The sequence below is a fragment of the Sturnus vulgaris genome, chromosome 29 (genome assembly GCF_052056855.1).
Source record: "Sturnus vulgaris isolate bStuVul1 chromosome 29, bStuVul1.hap1, whole genome shotgun sequence".
Classification (NCBI taxonomy): domain Eukaryota; kingdom Metazoa; phylum Chordata; class Aves; order Passeriformes; family Sturnidae; genus Sturnus; species Sturnus vulgaris.
In genome coordinates, this window is record NC_142271.1 from 5,284,520 (window position 1) to 5,302,225 (window position 17,706).

The window sequence follows — 17,706 nt, forward strand, 5'->3', positions numbered from 1 at the left end:
ACTTCAGTGGATTAAGTTTAAAGGGAAATATAGGAATCCTTCTAGCAGTGAATTTAAATTTCCTAACCTACTGTTGAAGAGCTAAAGAACATCCTGTAAGACCTGACCAGTGTTCGATTAATTTAATATTTTAGCTGGGGCAGACAGAACTGCTACGTGTGATAAATTACAGCTCATGTCATACATTAAAATGTATTTTTATATATAAAAAGAATACAAACTACAGTTAATTCTGTCTGAGTTCAATGCCTGGAAATGTTTAGAAGGATAAAATCTAAACCAGAGTGGGTTTTACTCAATGGCAGAACACACTGGAGTGTATTTTTCTCATATTTCACTGGAGGTTTATTCCACATCCTTGATCAAAGATGCAAAGCAAGAAATGTTAAACTACCCAAAAGCCACTGTAGCATCCAGTGCTTCAGTATGAATTTCCAGAAGAAAAATCACAGAAGGATAGTGCCAAGGGGTTTATTCAGCTTTTTATTTTTATGAAAAATGAACACCTGGAGCAATATTATTATCTGGGTGAATTGCAGACCTTGTAAACATCCAGGACTCATTGTGGAATGAGCAGGGCCTGTACATGATCCTTGATTTGCTGGCAGCAAACATTTGTACAGACACTGAGAGCTGAGCAATCCCTGCAGCAGCTTTGTCTCCTATTTCCTGCGGCCGAGCTTTGGAGCCTTCTCCAGGCCCTGGATGTATTTCCGAGGTAGCTGATATTCTTCTGCAACACAACCAAGAGCTCACTTCACATAAGGAAGAGTTAAATAAGAATTAAAAGCACAGTTTTGCTGCAATCAGCCCAGCTGCAGAATCTTCTTACCGAGCAGCATCTTGGCCAGATGATGGATTTGGTTGCCTTGGATCTGGACCTGGACTCTGTCCTTTGCTCCTGGTGCTGGGCTGATGGTGGCACTGGCTTGGACCTTCTGTTGGAGGGTATTGGCCACACACTGTGGGTCCAGACCATACAGCTCAAGGTTCTTGATAATTGTCACCTGTGGAGTTTAATAATGATTGGAAACATCCCTGCTGGATTAATAATGATTGGAAACATCCCTGCTAAGGGTTAATAATGATTGGAAACATCACTGCAGGATTAATAATGATTGGCAACATCACTGCTAAGGGCTTAATAATGATTGGAAACATTACTGCTGAGGCTTTAGTAAGGACTGGAGACATCACAGCTGAGGGGTTAATAATTATTAGAAACATAACTACTGAAGGGTTAATAATGATTGGCAACAGCACTGGGAAGGGGTTAATAAAGATTGGAAATGTCACTGCTGAGAGCTAATAATGATTGGACACATCACTACTATGACTAATAATGATTGGAAACATCACTTTTGGTTAATAATGATTGGCAACATAACTACTGAAGGGTTATAAGGATTGGAAACATAACTACTAAAGGGTTAATAAGGATTGGAAATGTCACTGCAGAGGGTTTAATGATGATGCCAAAGCTGCCCTCAGGATCTGGGATCTCATCTGTTCAACCCCCCTCTTGTAATTGTCTTTTTTCACCTTCTTGTTTGATGATCTCTGTGCTATGCTGATGTCGATGGGCTCGATGTTTCCTTTCCTCACCACGGGTTCTTGTCCAGAAAATGTCACCTGGTGAAAGGGCTGCAGTCGTTCCAGGCACCTGGACAATGCAAAAATCTGTGTCATTCTGGGGAGGGATATTGAGAACAAGCACCTGCTCACAGAGTGTCCCATTTAAGGTGTGACATCTCATCTTGTTCCCATTTATCTCCAGGAAATTACAAGTCAGGCAGCTCTCACCACGGGGTTGGAGTTGCAGGCAATAAATCTGTGCAGTTCTGGGAAGGGATATTGAGAGAACAATCACCTGCTCAAGAGTTCATCCCATTTAAGGTGTGAGATCTCATCCTGCTCTGATTTATCCAACAGGCAGTCACACAGAATGGCATTCACCTTTACAAAGCTACAAAACAAAAACACAAGGAGAAAACCAGGTCACTTTTTTATCTCTAATTTCAGCCTCTCCTGTGGAAGCAGGGGAGGGAAACTTCCACTTGTACTCACTTTTTGTTTGTTTCATCAACCAACTCGTTACTCTTCACATAATTAATGATGATGTTTCTCACCTCACTGCTTGAGAGGACGCTGCCTTTTCTGAAGACAAAGAGAATTTTTAACTCAAGTATTTGGGTGTTGGGTTCTGGCACTAAGAGAGAAACAGCAACTGCAGCTTTGTTGCTCTTCATTTTTTTTTTTTTGTGCTTACCTGTGTCCAGATTCCTGAAAGAGTGGGATCATTTTTGTGGAGACCCCGTAGAGTGGAATGATTTCAGGAGCATGGTACACTTGTTCTCTGTCTTCACTTTTGCTGTCTTGGGCAGCAGAGGCTGAGGAAAATCCTTCAGGCACTGCAAATGCTTTAATGCTGCCACAAGAATTGTTTGGTGTGAGTAAAAGGGATGGAAAGAGAGCTGGAAGCAGCAGATTGTACTCCCTTCTTTCAGGGACCCCCAGCTCTTTTAAAGACTGGGATATTCTACATACTCTGGGTGTTTCCAGTCCACGTCCACGATGCTCTCCACACCTTTGCTCAGCTCCTTCACCTGTAAGATCCTCTGGTGCTGCATGCATTGCAGGAATTTAGAGAACTGAAGGAAGCAGAAATGTGGAGTCAAGCATTTTAAACTCCTGCTCGTGTTTTAAACTTTCTTTCTTCTTCTGTTTCTTATTAAAATTAATTCAAACAAAACTACACAAACTAACAGAAAAATCTCACCTTCTTATAGCTTGATTTCTTTATGTCCAGTTGTTTTCCAGCAGGGCTATAAATGGATTTTTTAAAAGTTCTTTAGTTATAAGTCACCCCTCATTTCTTCTTAAATCTTGCTACTTATGCTAGAAGTTTCTTAACAGTGGGAATACAAATCATACAGAGAAAAAATTACTCCAAAGCTGATAAAGAGAATGTGATGAGTGAAATTAGTGCTGATGTTCTTGTGGGCAGGCAAGCAGCCACTGAGGTGATTAAACCATGGTGAAAACAATGTCAGCCAAGTCAAATTGGCTCCAAAGTGCAAATCCAGGTCTGGACAATCCTTACATCCAAGTATTTAATATAAGGATATTTATATATTTAATATAAGGATTGTATTTGATCAAAGTACTTGATGGCAGAGTGTAACTTTAGATAAAAAGTGGATTTCATTTTTTACTCAAAACCTTCTTCCTAAATATCACACACAATCTCCACGTTTTAAAGACCAAATCCCAGCATGCAAATCCCAATTCCATGTCCTTCCCACGTACCAGCAGGAGACCATGTGGCTGCCTAGAAATGTGCTGGTGAGCAGAGGGAGATCTGACTTCTTTACTTTGCATTTTAAGGCATGGAAAAAGCACTGATTAAACAATGCATCCATTTGCTCTGCAGGGAGAGAACAGGACAGGTAGGCAGTGAGTTGTCTGTGGGTTCAGCTAATCAAAGGGGCATGGTTTGGTTTCACTGGGATCCCAAAATACCTTGTGGGGTCCTGCTGTCCTCAGCCTCGTGCTGCTCCTCTGTGCTGCCATCCTCAGCTGGTTCTGCAGCTCTGTTCTCAGGGAGCTCCTCTTTCCCCAGTTCTGCACAAGTGTCTCTGTCCTTCAGGCTCAAATCCCTGATGTCCAGGTGCTGCTCTGGCTCCTTCCCCTGCAGCTCCTCCTCGTCTCCAGCCCTCTCCTTTGCAGCACAATCCGTTACCAAGGGAGCTAAGGTAGGAGGAGAAGATTTGTCACCATATTCCCTATAAAAGGAAGAAAAAGCAGAACACAGCTTTCCTTTTGCTGCTTTGAACCACAGGACAGTGAACAGATGTCACCCTGAATAAAGGCACTGGCACCTGCACACGTCTTTTTCTGCAATATCTGAACTGTAATATTTACTTTGAACTCATCTTCCTCCATAAATTCTAAGTCAAGGTCCTGTACCCAAATAATTCAGTAAGCTGGCCTGACAGATCAGTCTTAGTGGGGCACAGATTTGGATTTCATAAACACATGAGACCTGTTGCACATTTTCCCCAAAACCTGGCAGTTACCCACCAGAGGTGATCCAGGTGAGTGTGCAGCACAGCAAAGCCCTTCCCCTTCATTCCAGCAGCCAGCATCTCCTCTGTGGACATGGTGGCAACTCCAACTGCCACAGGAGCTCTGGGAAAAGAAAGGAATGTTGGAGCAGGACAACACAAACATGCTGTGCTATTGTTAGATTGAATTTATTTTATAACGTTCTTGTTCTTTACAAATTGGGTTTTTTTCAGGCATCTACATATCTTCTGGTTATCTTTCTGGTATGTGAAGTTTCCCAAAGAATCCCGAGGGTAAGTGCAGCCTTGATGAAGTGAAGGCTGTGCAGTGACACATTCTTGCTTTTAATAAATTACCAGAAGCACATGCACTGCCAGAAGAGACCAGCAGAGAGAGAAAACAATGGCTTTAGCACTCTCTCACTGAGAATTTCCACATAGACACAAAGAAAATTGTGCAGAATACAATCTTTTGTTAAAAACATTGGTCCAAATCAGTCCAAAAGAACCAATTTACAAAGCTTCCCACCTCAGCTCAAAGATATCCTAACCCAGAAAATGAAGATTTTTTTTTCCTGCTGTGTTTTCCACTGCTGAGGTTCCCAGTGCATCAAATGCACGCCAACACCTCTGCTTTGATTTCCTCAAAACCCTTTACTTGATTTTTAGTTGCTGGACACATTTTGGGTTGGAGAATCCCCTTACCTGTTTCCCAGCAAGGTGACAGCACAGAGCGTGCCCCGTTGCACTTGAGGGAGGCCAGAAGGTGGCACCACAACTCCTGGCAGCATCAGGTCTGCGGGAAGAATGAAGCGCATCCAGTTCTCAATGAAACGCTCAGGCACCGCCTCCTCCGCCCCCCTCCCTCCCGTTACTCAGCAAAAGCACGAGCTGAGCACACGCCAGGGACAACAGGAGGCTCGATTTCTCCTCCTAAGGCAGCGCTTTTCCCCCGTGGAGTGCGGGATCCATCCCAAAAAACTGCAGAGCAGTGAAGCTTGCTCAGCCCTGTCAGACCTGAGGGATGTTTTTAACGCTCCCAGCATCCCTCCTCATTCATGGCATGGGAAGGGAAAGGAACAAGGAGAAATATCAGCAATTATTCATTTACTCTCCCCCTTCCCAAGGGAAGGTTATCCCAGCAGCTTTTTCCCTGGAGAGAGAATGAGAATGGTCTCAAAGCTGCCACTGCTGCTCCACCCCTCCCGAATGTGCCACATCAGCTGCAGCCAGCTGGGAATGCTCAGGGAGCTGCCTCCTTGTTATTTTGGACAGAAACTACACCCCTGCTTCCTTCTGCTCCCCACACCTGGGATGAGCAGCCTGGCATGTGAGAAAGCACAGTTTTCCATGCTGCAGGTGTGGCACGAGGTCATCCCCAAATGATGGGAACTGCACTGCTGTCCCTCACAGCTCTCTGCAGCCTCCTGGACTGAGCTGCTCCATGGCTTGCTTGTGCAGATCTAACTCACATTTTTCTGTTTTAATCTGGAGGCTGAAGAAGGCAAGATTCTTCCCCCTATTCATTGTCACAACTGTTTTTATCAAGTCTAGAATGAACTCTGCAGCTGCCACCAGAGCTCCACATGGCTGGGGACAGAAATCCCATCAAGGCCTTAATGTGAGCATTAAATTACATAAATTACCAGGGCAGACAGCAGGTATTTGAATCATGGAAGAGATATCCCATATTTCAGGAACTGGATCTCCTCCAGTGCTCCAGTCTTCAGCACTGGAGAGCCTCGTGCCTTTCCCTTCTGAGAAGTGACTCTGCCTCTCTCACTGCCTTTGTAGCCATTGTCTCCTGGCCAGCTCCTTATCTTTGGATCCTGCACAGAGGTAGCCTGGTTGCCAGGGGTGATGAATGACCCACAGGCCTCTTTCATCAATGTCCTTCCCCATTAGCAAGTCTTTTTCCCCAGAAACTGGGTCATTTCCAGTCAGCAGTGAGGCTGATGTCTATCACAGCTACACACTCGAGCATTTTATTTTCCCCAAAAGCAAACAAAGCAGGGAGACCGAAGTTCCACTTTACACCTGTGTCATGGAAAAAGACATCCCTTCCTACGTGAGCACTTCCAGGTAGAGACCAAGGCTGCAATTTAATCTTTTTCTGCTTGAGCAGTTCAGCAATTTAAAGTTTATAATGAGCTGATTCTCCTGAGTCTGAGCTGCATCCAAAGCAGGTTCCAGAAATCAGACTCCTTTCCTGTTAGTCTTGATCCATAATGAGGTGGTAGAGCCAGTAACCCGGGAATTCAACTCCAACCTCACCTGCACAATCCACAGTTTGGCAGACAGTGATTGCACTGTAGCTTCCAAAATAAATTCCCTTTTTATCCACAGGATGAGCTTGTTCACCTGGGCACTGACAGGAGAGAGGGTGGCAGCAAAGGAACTTTCACAAGGGACAGAGCAATGTCATGAGCAGTTCTGTGTCCCAGTTCAGGGCTGCTCATCACCCTGAGAAGGGATTTCCAAATCTCATCCTCCCACATGGAGCATTTAAACAGCTTCACCGACCTTCTTTCATTCACAAACTCTTTTTACAGCTGATTTATTTCCTTCTTAGGACATCACCACAAATTAATTTTGAGTACTCATTCCTTCTGCTTGTTTCATGTACATTTTTGCCACTGTGAAGAAAAACACCTGAAAAGCTCTGAAGGCAACTCCTTTTTGCAGTGCAAAGGGAAAAAGTTCTTACCTGCTCCTCCTGCAAGTTTCTGTAGCACTGGGGGCCATGTTGTAAAGGCAGGGAGAAGGTCTGGGTAGATCCACAGAGTGTACACTGTCCCAAAACAGAAGTAAATTTAAAAATGCATCATTAAGAACATTTCTAGCTGATGTTTCTTTTCATCTTTAAGACTAAACTCTCTTTGGATAATCATGGAGATTAAACTTAACTGGATAATAAAGAATTGTGAAATCAAAACAATGCCACAATAATTAATTGGGAAGGTAAGCAAAGAGGGAGGATTTCCCCAGCCCCTTCCCCCTACCTGTTGGATACAGAACTTTCTCAACTTCAAACAGTATTGGGTTCCTGTGGTTCATGTAAACAGTGATGGCCTCCCCTTTGTGAGAGTGGATTTTGATGACATTGAGCTCCTCCTTGTTTGGAACCAACTCAGCCAGTTGTTCAGTGCTCAGGCCGGGAAAAGCTGCTGCCACCTCACTTCGTAGCTTCCTCCTGCAATGATAAAAAAAACAAAGCTCTTTGGGCCTTCCCTCAAACTAATTCCCACATCTGCTGTTACTGTTTTGTTGGCTGTTCCTGAAATTCCCACCTTTTCACAGGAGATAATTTGAAGCATTTGTGCCTGGGTTTACAAATGATGTGAGAATACCAGGAAAAGGCTGAATATACTTGCCCTGCTCCTATCTTCCTTAAACATCTGCTTTCAGCTTCTGTTTGCTGCCCCTGCCTCTGTTTTGTGCTGTGATTTCAACCTGGGAGTGCCACCCTGGCTCTGCCCAGCCTGTCACCCACAGCTGGAGCAGGGGACAGCCAGATTTCCCTGTCCCCCAGTTTTAATTGAAGTTTAAGCCTCAGTGACCAGCACAGGGGAGTTCTGGTCATTCACAGCAGTGTCCAGTGAACCTGAACAATCAGGAGGTCAGCCCAGCATCGCTGCTCAGGAATATAAAGAATTAGAGAATTACAGATGGTTCGGGTTAAAAAGAACTTTAAATCCCATCCAGTCCCACCCCTACCATGGCAGGGACACCTTCCACTATCCCAGGTTGCTCCAACCTAGCCTTGGACACTGCCAGGGTAGAGCAGCCACAGCTGCTCTGGGCACCCTGTACCAGCGCCTCCCCACCCTCACAGGGAACAATTTCTTCCTAATATCCAATATAAACCTACTCTCCTCCAGTTTAAAGCCATTCCCCCATGTCCTGTCACTCCCTGTCCTTATCTAAAACCCCTCTTCAGCTCACTTACAACCCCATTAGGCACTGAACGCTGCTATAAATAAGCACAGGAGGCTCATCCAGGCCTCGGCATAACATTTCAATTAAACCTGGCTTAATTACGGCACCACCTTCCAGCGAAACGCACATTCCGTGCTCAGGCCGGGAGGGGATCATAGGCAGGGGGTGAAAGCAGCCGCTCGAGGGGGCATCGCCGCCCGCGACCGCGACCTCGGGGCCGAGCCCCGCGCGTCCCCCCCGGCCCGGCGGGGATCCCTGCGGGGTCCCGGCGCGGCACTCACCGGTCCGAGCCTTTGATGTTGGTGTTGGCCCTCACGCGGAACGCCCTGGCGAACATGGCGGGCCCGCTCCTTCCCCTCAGCCCGCGGCGGCCGCCATGGCGCCGTCCGCGCCCATAAAGCGTCCGGCTGGAAACGGCGCCCGGCCGCGCCGAGCCCCCGCGACCCCCGGCCCGCCGTCCTCAGGGCTCCCGCTCCCCCTCGCCCGCACTGGGGACCCCCGCCCCGGCTCCTTGGGGGGGTCCCGGTCCCCTTCGCCCGCATTGGGGACCCCCTGCCCCGGCTCCTTAAAGGGCTCCTGGTCCCCCTCGCCCGGGTTGGAGACTCCGACCCGGCTCCTTGAGGGGTCCCGGTCCCCCCGCTCCGGCTCCTTAAGGGGATCCCGGTCTCCCCCACAGCACCCCCCGGGCTCCTCCACACGAGGGGTTCTCAGAAATGTGGCGTTTCTTTTGTGTTTAAACTTCTGGACTGTTTTCTGCTGCCCTGGCAGCTGGGTGTTCTTGCTGTGATTTATACATTTGCTTGAGTGTTCCCTGATCGATTTCTAGCTGGAGGTTGAGGCGTGTGGAATGGGCAGGAGTACTACAGGAGTATTGTAGTAATTGCAGCCTTCCCAGGAAAGACACAGGCACCACTCGATTTTTACTTTATTAATTTCATGATGGGAATAAATACACTTCCTACATCCCATTAGAGAGCCCTCATGTTCCCAAACGCCACCAATGCCTCCAGCTCTGTAACTCCCCGTAAGCCAGGTGAAATCCGTGGCTGCTCGTGGAGAGCTGAACGCTGCCCTGGACATTTTACTCCAAATCAATTCCTGTAGAGGGGCTGGCAGTGTCGGGGAACCTGTGCTGTCCCACAGCCCCCTAAATGTAGCACTCAGCGTTTTGCCTCCATCCCCCTCTCCACAACTACAAGAGCGTTCCGTCCACACCTCAGTGCGAGGAGCCGCCTTTCCTCCAGGCCGAGCCCTGGGCGGTGTGCCGGGCTCCCACGGACGGGCTTGGCTGAGGGGAGCAGCGAAGCGAGCGCTGGAGCTCCATAACCCCGGGTGTGATCCCGTCCCTTAGGGCGGGTTTAGCTGAGGGGAGCAGCGGGGCGATCCCGTCCCTTAGGGCGGGTTCAGCTGAGGGGAGCAGCGGGGCGATCCCGTCCCTTGGGGCGGGTTCAGCTGAGGGGAGCAGCGGGGCGATCCCGTCCCTCGGGGCGGGTTTCGCTGAGGGGAGCAGCCAAGCGAGCCCCGGGCGCGATCCCGTCCCTCGGGGTGGGATTAGCTGAGGGGAGCAGCGGGGCAATCCCGTCCCTCGGGGTGGGTTTCGCCGAGGGGAGAGTTTCGCCGAGGGGAGCAGCCAAGCGAGCCCCGGGAGCGATCCCGTCCCTCGGGGTGGGTTTCGCTGACGGGAGCAGCCAAGCGAGCCCCGGGTGTGATCCCGTCCCTCGGGGTGGGTTTCGCTGACGGGAGCAGCCAAGCGAGCCCCGCAGCTCCGCAGCCCCGGCGCCGAGCCCGCCCCGGCAGCGCTGCGCAGGCGCGGGCGGGCGGGCGGCGGGCGGGGGCCGTTCCCGGGGCAACGGCCGGGCCGGGCCGGGGCCGAGCGGCCGCGCTGGGCAGCGGCACCCGCCGGGCATGGGGCCCGCGCCGGGGCCCCCCCGACACGATGCTGCTCGGCAGGAAGCCGGACGGGCCCCTCGCAGCGGGTGAGGAAGAGGAAGGGGCGGTGGAGGTGGTCGGGGGTCCCGCGGGGCTGGGGGGAAAGGGGGGGGATGCGCTTTGGGTCGGAGCCCCCCGCGTGGTCCCAGCCGTCCGTCGGTTCTGTCGCGATAGGCGTCGCGATTTTAAGTTCTTGAGCGGCCGACTGCGAAAGACGCCGCCTTTTTTTTTTTTTTTTTTTTTTTTTCCTTCCCCACGTTTTTGCAGCTGTAATTCTTACATCTCGTTTTTAACGGATAACGTGCTTTAAAGGATAGTGCTATCAAGTATTTAAGTGTTTGCTCGTTTTCTGTTCGTTTGGGATTATCCTGATTAAGGGGAAGCGGGGAGAATGGTGGTTAATGTTTCTTAGGGATGCATTTTTTTGCAGTGCAGAAGTTGATTAACAAAAGAAAAGCTCTAAATTAAAAGTATCTCGAATTAAGAATCTCCAGAAGCGTCACGATCTTGTGGCATGAAAATACAGTTAAATGCCAAAGATCATTTAATGAATGAAGGTGGATCAATTATTTTACAGACTAAAATGTGCTAAAGGGAGGTGCATTTCAGCCTTTGGCTCTGTCTCTGTCAGTGTGAGTTGTTGTGAATAACTGGTTTGTGCGGGGGACCTTTCCAGGCAGGATTGCAGATGGATTGTACGACTCCTATATGAGGATAGATGACTGTAGATACCCAGAGCCTACAAATGAAGAACGGAGCCCTTCAGGACTTCCTTCCCTTTCAAGACCTCATGTGAGTATTTTGAAAGTCATCTGTGTCTTCACATTGTGCTGTGTGGGAGTGAGAACTACCCGGGGATCTGATAGCTCTTTACAGAGAATAAATTCTAAAAGTGGGATTTTGCAGCTTTGTAGTGGCTTCTTAACATTATTGTTTTTTCCTGATCATAAAAATGATGTGCTGTGCTTACTGCAGAACTTGCTGGCAGCCTCAGGAATCCCATCTTACTGCCCTCAGCTCGTGTTTTAATTTAAAAAAAATTACTTTCCAAAGGGTTGAAGCATTCTGCCGTGTCACCTTGTGCTCTGATAAGTAAATCCACACACGCTTGGCTCTGCCTCCTCTCCTGCACGTTTCCATTTTAGTTTCCCTCATGAAAATTCCGACGGGTAAGTACGTAGGAGCAGCAGAAGGTGCAGTGTGAGTCCCTGTGGCTGCCAAACATCTCACAAAAGTATCTTCCTGCTCTGAAAACTTGGGCATTATCTGGCACTTCTTTTGCTACCAAAATCCTCCTTATGAACTGAAGGTGTTGCCAGGTTTTTTCATCAGAGCTCTGTTCCCTCTGCAGATGTGAAGTTGGGAGAATTTTTTTTTCCCTTTAATTGGTTCAGTAGTGCTCATGTTCAGCTGTACTTTTGTACTTTTGATCTGTCCTTATGATGGGTTTTAAATGTGTTCTGGCTCTTGTTGAGTTCTGGCAGAAGTGAAGGAGCTTAAGCTTAAAAAAAAAAACCTCTCACTCTCTAAAAAGTGAAAATAGACATTGCCTTGAGTAAGATGTATTTGAAAATCATCACCTTGTGGGATTTTGTTGCAACAAATTCAGTCTATGCTAACTCAGAGGCATAAATTTAGGGTTTTTTTCCTCTTTTTGCAAATGTTGAGGTGGAGCAGAAGGAATTTGGAGTTTTTTTGAGCAATAAGGTTTGAAGAGTAGTGGGTTGGAGTTTTTTATTTGCAGGGGTGTGGAAGCATTTCAGCTGAAATGTTTTAAGCTGTAGTGTGACTTCATTTGTTCATAACTGAATACCAGTCAGTAGAGTGGAACTATCCAGTGAAATACAAATATAAACCCATGAATATTTTGTTTGACTTGTCTTCATCTGTGGTTTTTTCCCTAAAGTCTGTTAACTTCTTAGAGCAAGATTAAGGATTTATAGCATGCCCAGTTTGCATGGTGATGTATCAATAAAATCCAACCTCAGTGGTATCAAACAAGCAGAAGCTGAGGCTGAAAATGATTTTGTTTTAATGAGAAAGAACCTAGATTTTTAGTTTTCTTCTTGCAAGATGTTTTATTATGATGTAATGTTACATGAGAATTGAGGAGTCCTGGTGACTGCAGCTGCTCATTCCTTCTTGTGAGCCTGCAAGAGAACAAAGTCTCTGCTTTGAGAATACATTGTCAGTTTTAATTCAGTGTTCAGAACATCCCTGCAAACCAGTTTGTCTAATAACTATTTCCTTGTCAATGAAAATGAAGTTTTGTCAGGGAGAGTTTTCAACAGGGTGCCACTGGTGTTGTCAACCTCATTTCTTGCCTGCACTTCAGCAATAAAACCAAAAACCTGTGGAACCTGGGATTTGTAAAAGACAGCTGTTGATAGAAAGCTGGTGTTACCCAGGAGTCATCTGACTTTGAGTGCAGCTCTTCTGAGTTCAAGGGAAGATGGAGCTATATTTGTGTCTCACCATCATGTGGCAACTGATTTTGGGAGTCCTCTAAGAATGAAAATTGAGACCTTACTACCGTTGAGTCAGGTTTGAAATCCAAAGCCATAATTCCTTCATTAAGAAATCGTTCCAGGATAAATGGAATCATGAATTCCTGGTTTATTTAGGGATTCAAAGGGACAAAATGTTTGCTATGAACAGCAGCACTGCAGAGCTGCTGCTGCTCCTGGGTAGAGAATATTTAAACAAGTGTGACCCTAGTTGTGTGTTTATATCTTCTGTTTATTTGTAAACTTTCTGTTTGGGTCTGCTGGACTGAAGAGTCTTTGAGCCAGCTCTGAAAAAATGTCATTCTTATCTCGGAGGTTCAGCCAGGCTCCAAGAAAAAGGCGTTTATTCCGAGTTACCAGGGCTGGGCTCTGTTGTTTTTATTTCAGACTTTGACAAGGCGTGTCCCTCCCAGTACACTGCATTTTGGGGTTGATAGGAGGAGTGGAGCTTGCTAGGATCCCTTCATGTTGATAAGGACTGACTTCTGCAGGGAAATGCCCATTTTTTGGGGCGTGTGAGCAAGACCTAACATTTCAGGGCAGCACCAACAAACAGAGTCTTTTATGAGCTGTGTGTAGTTGGCTTTGGCGAGAACATTCACTTCCCTTATTTGCTGACCCTGCTGAGATGTTGGACTGGATGTAACTAAAAAGGAATTCGGTTTTATTGCTGTGGGGCTGCAGGTTTATTTATATTTTTTTGTTTGATTCCTGTGTAGTTATTTTGGTTTTCAGGGATTCGGTTTGGCATGTGTCTGAGATCTTTATTTTTAGATTAAAGGACAAAATGGAAAACAGATGTTGCTGCTTCAGTCAGGGCTTCTCCAGTTCTGCCTGGGATGGGACAACACCTCTGTGCTGCCTCTCAGCAAGGAGTGCCAGCAATCAGGAAAGGAATAACTGCTGTGCTAGTGGGGACCTGACCTCCGGGGTGTTCAGCATTTACTAAATAGTAAAATTGACAAGCCTGGAAAATTTCACAGTGTTTTTCTCACCTTGTATGGGTTTGTTTTAGATGTAAATATTTTAGCACATGGTGGTAAGGGGGAGTGTTTGCAGACTGCTCTCAGCCGAGTTGGAGTGGGAGTTGTTCCTGGTTATTCGAGTCCGTGTTAGGAGAGTTGTGCTGCTCTCTCTTCCCTCTGTGACAGTGACAGGACCCAAGAGAATGGCTGGAGCTGTGTCAGGGACGTTTAGGGTGGATAAAAATTCTTCCCCCAGAGGGTAGTGGGGCACAGAAAAGGCTGTCCAGGGCATGGGCACGGCCCCAAGACTGCCAGAGATCCAGAACAAAGCTCTCAGGGACTGGGAGGGATTTTGGGGTGTCCTGTGCAGGGCTAGGAGTTGGACTTGATGATTTTTGTGGATCCCTTCCAGCTCAGAATATTCTATAATTCCACCATGATTTCAAAGGGGGGGTGTGGATATGATGATGTTTTCCCCTTGAAATTAAAACCCCACAATTAATTTTCTTTAAAGGATGGTTTACCTTGCCTTGCCCTGTCCTCCCTCTGCTCCTGCTGCAGCTGCCTCACACCAGCCATATGTCACCTGCTTCTGTTGCTTTGTCTTCCTTTGGCAGCCTGGCTGTGCAATCTTCTCTGCACATCCACGTTCCATTCCGTGCTCCAGACAGGTGCAAGCTGCATCTGTTGATGGTTGTGCTGCTGCACCCACGTTTGAAGCTAAACATAGCTGTTCCCTGGCCCTTTGCAGACTGGAGATAGGTATTTTGTGCTTGTTGGAGTCTTTGGCTGGCTAGGGTTTCCCTTTCTGGATTTAAAAGCTCAAGTGCTGTTTCAGGGAGTTGCTTTCTCTTTGTGTATATAACTTCTATCACTATGCTTGTAACCTAATTTAGTCCAGCATTTTATATTTGTTCCTAATAAATGCCAAACTCATCCATGTTACCCATTTTCGGTTGGTAGTGACTTTATTTTTAATCTGTGCTTTCGAAGATAAACTACACTTCTTTTTCCCTTGTAGGTTTCTATCAACAAACTCATGATGAAGGATCACTGTCTGACTGGAAATCAGGTCAAAGTGGAGCAGTTGTTTGAGGACTCTGGCAACAGAAGGAGCAGTGCTCTTCAGTCTGCAGGCCTCACTCCAGAGAGATCCCTCCCTTCCCTGACGAAAGAGAAAACCCTAGACAGCCTGGGTGCTAGAGGCAGTGGAAGCTCCTTGAAATCACATAAAGCCATCTCTCAAGCTCCAGAGGAAGCTGTCAGACAGTTCAAACATCAGCTATCAGCTTATGAGCAGCAGGAGATCTTCAGTTTCTCTGAGATTTACTTTGTGGGGCCGTCTGCCAAAAAGAGGCAGGGGGTGATCGGCGGCCCCAACAACAGCGGCTACGACGATGACCAAGGCAGCTACATCCACGTGCCCCACGACCACCTGGCTTACAGGTATGAGGTGCTCAAAATCATTGGCAAGGGCAGTTTTGGACAAGTTGCTAAAGTCTATGATCACAAACTCCACCAACACCTGGCCTTAAAGATGGTTCGCAATGAGAAGAGGTTCCATCGCCAAGCTGCCGAGGAGATCAGGATCCTGGAGCACCTGAAGAAGCAGGATAAAACAGGCAGCATGAATGTGATCCACATGCTGGAGAGCTTCACCTTTCGGAACCACATCTGCATGACCTTTGAACTCTTGAGTATGAACCTGTATGAACTGATTAAAAGGAATAAGTTTCAGGGCTTCAGCCTCCAGCTGGTTCGGAAGTTCGCTCACTCCATCCTGCAGTGTTTGGATGCCCTTTATAGAAACAAAATCATCCACTGTGACTTGAAGCCAGAAAATATCCTCCTAAAACAACAAGGGAGGAGTGGAATCAAGGTTATAGATTTTGGGTCCAGCTGTTTCGAGCACCAAAGAGTCTACACGTACATCCAGTCCCGGTTTTATCGGGCGCCAGAGGTGATCCTGGGGAGCCGCTATGGGATGCCCATTGACATGTGGAGTTTTGGCTGCATTCTGGTGGAGCTTTTGACTGGCTACCCTCTTTTTCCTGGAGAGGACGAGGCAGACCAGCTGGCCTGTATCATGGAACTCCTTGGCATGCCACCTCAGAAGCTTTTGGATCAATCCAAGCGAGCCAAGAACTTCATCAACTCCAAGGGTCAGCCGCGGTACTGCACGGTGCTGACCCAGCCCGACGGGAAGGTGACCCTGAGCGGGAGCCGCACGCGCCGGGGCAAGCTCCGGGGTGCCCCGGGGAACAAGGACTGGGTGACAGCTCTGAAGGGCTGTGATGACCCCTTGTTCACTGGTTTCCTGAAGGACTGCCTCAGCTGGGACCCTTCTGCACGAATGATTCCCAGCCAGGCCCTGCGGCACCCCTGGATCTGCAAACGGGTGCCCAAAGCAGCCAGCCTGGAGAAAAGCTCTGGCAGGCGGATTTCCAGCTATTCAGGTTCCTTCCAGGGCATTGCTAACAAGTTGCCTCCTGTGGCTGCAGTCCCCAGCAAGCTGAGGGCCAGTCTGGCTGCTGAGCCCAGTGGCAACATCCCCCTGTGTACTGTGCTCCCCAAACTGGTCAGCTAGTGGGGAGTGTGGGCTCCCAGGATACACCCCGTGTGTGTTCACTGTCTGTTCATGCTGAGGGAGGAAATCAAATGCAGAGGGTTGGGTTTACTTTTTGTCAGGGGCTCGTTCTGGAATATTGGAAGATCAGTCCAAAATGTGCACATGAAAGGGCTGATTTTATCCAGTTGCTTCACTCACACCTGGTGCATATTCCACTGCTGAGGGTTCACTCAGCTGGGGAGTACAGGGACAGTTTGGCTGATGAGCTGTTTAAAAATGCTGGTTTAGAAATCAAACCATTTCTTATCATGGTTCAACAGGTTCTTTTGCTTAAGGCAGGAAAGAAACTTGATTTAAACTCTCTTGTTTTCAGTTGTCTCCAGCCAAACTCTTTCTGTTCTGGGGGAAAGTTTTTAAATCTCTTGTCAAAAGCACAAATGCATTAATGTAATGCATTACTTGCAAATTGCTTAAGTTTGAAGAATTTTATTTCTCTGCATTGCTTTTCCCTTATCTATCCTGGGATTTTAAAAAATGTGATGGGATGTAGACACCAAAGGAATTTGTTGTTGGAAAAGAAAATAGATTATAAAATTTCAAAGCAGCATAGAAATGCCATGAAACACAGGATATATCTAAATAAAACTACTAATTTCTGTAACATTTGCTATTTCCCCCTAAAAATCTATGGAAAGCTTGTAGGGGAATTTGGGATCAGGCGTGGTCCATCACAAGTGTAAACCAATTTGTTCAGGTAATGATTGAATTATCTGTTTCTTTGGAGCTCAGATTTCCATCATCAGTTCTGCCAGATGTGTGTCTTTGTTTTTTCCTGTGTTTCTAAAACAAAAATGTTGAACTTCAAGAGCTGGTTTATATCCATGTTTGAGATTCTGGTAATTGCAAAAAATTATCTCTTTGTGTAGAGTGAATTCCATTGAATTACATGAAGCTCTTTTAATAAAAATGCAAACTGCCACCCCTGTCAGACAAGTAGAACTTTTTCAGGCCCAGGGCTGTGACTGGAAGGAGAGGGTGGGGGGGAAACACACATTAATAATTGGGAGTGTGCTCTGAAATCTCAACAAAATCTCTGGAAACATAACCAGGAAAGACTGATAAGGTGCAAGAACTGGCTGATCCAAATGGAAATCTTTTATGGGAAGAGCTGCTTTGTGTCTAATTGCCTTCCTTCAGGCCTTTGGGTGCCTACATTTTCTCCATCTTGAACTCCATGAGCTTGTATTTCCTCTTCCTTTATCTTCCCAGAACATGCCAGGGTGGTGTGACCTGTCACAACCACAGCACAGCTTGTTGGGGTTGTTCCTTCTTGCAGCCTCCTGGCCCCAGTCCATCTCCAGAACCATCTGATCCCTTGCCAGGTGCCTGAACAGGACTTTCAATGCAATTTAGAGCTTTTATGAGCATTTTATTTTTAAATGTGATGACTTTCTCTGCAGCAGGTTTTGAATTCTAAAGGAAGGAGGTTCTCAGTATGCAAAGAAAGGAGTCACCAGGGTGATTTTAAAGATAAGGTGAGCAAATGTTCAGTAGGAGACCCTTCCCCTGAGGAGATGGGGCCCCTCTGGGTCATCACAGCACTGGGTGGAGGCTGCAGAAAACATCCAAAAGACTCAGCCAGAGCTCCAAAGGATTTTAAACCGAGGTTCTCGTGTGTGGAGCTTCTCTGAGTTGTTTTGTTTCACGAGTGTCAATTGAATGAGCTTAGA

At 47.1% G+C, this 17,706-nt stretch overlaps 2 protein-coding genes across 7 annotated transcripts; one reads left to right on the plus strand and one right to left on the minus strand.

The window, feature by feature from the left end:
• Positions 1–470: 470 nt before the first annotated feature.
• Positions 471–8,420, minus strand: EIF2D (eukaryotic translation initiation factor 2D). Of its 2 annotated transcripts, none has more exons than XM_014872658.2 (15): positions 8,288–8,420; positions 7,070–7,260; positions 6,775–6,858; positions 4,773–4,863; positions 4,084–4,191; positions 3,523–3,785; positions 3,310–3,427; positions 2,780–2,825; positions 2,548–2,651; positions 2,270–2,428; positions 2,068–2,157; positions 1,871–1,966; positions 1,543–1,663; positions 833–1,007; positions 471–733 (listed from the first exon to the last, which is right to left on the minus strand). In XM_014872658.2, the coding sequence occupies exons 1-15, from the start codon at positions 8,341–8,343 to the stop codon at positions 663–665; spliced, it is 1,773 nt and encodes a 590-aa protein (XP_014728144.2). In that variant the 5' UTR covers positions 8,344–8,420; the 3' UTR covers positions 471–662. The 2 variants fall into 2 exon arrangements, with proteins under 2 accessions (XP_014728144.2, XP_088036444.1); XM_088180318.1 differs by having other exon boundaries at positions 471–755.
• A 1,404-nt stretch (positions 8,421–9,824) lies between these two features.
• On the plus strand, positions 9,825–16,955 carry DYRK3 (dual specificity tyrosine phosphorylation regulated kinase 3). Of its 5 annotated transcripts, none has more exons than XM_014872651.2 (3): positions 9,825–9,982; positions 10,612–10,727; positions 14,429–16,955. In XM_014872651.2, exons 1-3 carry the CDS (start codon positions 9,943–9,945, stop codon positions 15,992–15,994), a joined length of 1,722 nt encoding a protein of 573 aa, XP_014728137.1. In that variant the 5' UTR covers positions 9,825–9,942; the 3' UTR covers positions 15,995–16,955. The 5 variants fall into 5 exon arrangements, with proteins under 5 accessions (XP_014728137.1, XP_088036450.1, XP_088036446.1 ...); XM_088180324.1 differs by having other exon boundaries at positions 9,825–9,978; XM_088180320.1 differs by lacking the exon at positions 9,825–9,982 and adding an exon at positions 10,243–10,261.
• The last annotated feature ends 751 nt before the right edge of the window (positions 16,956–17,706 follow it).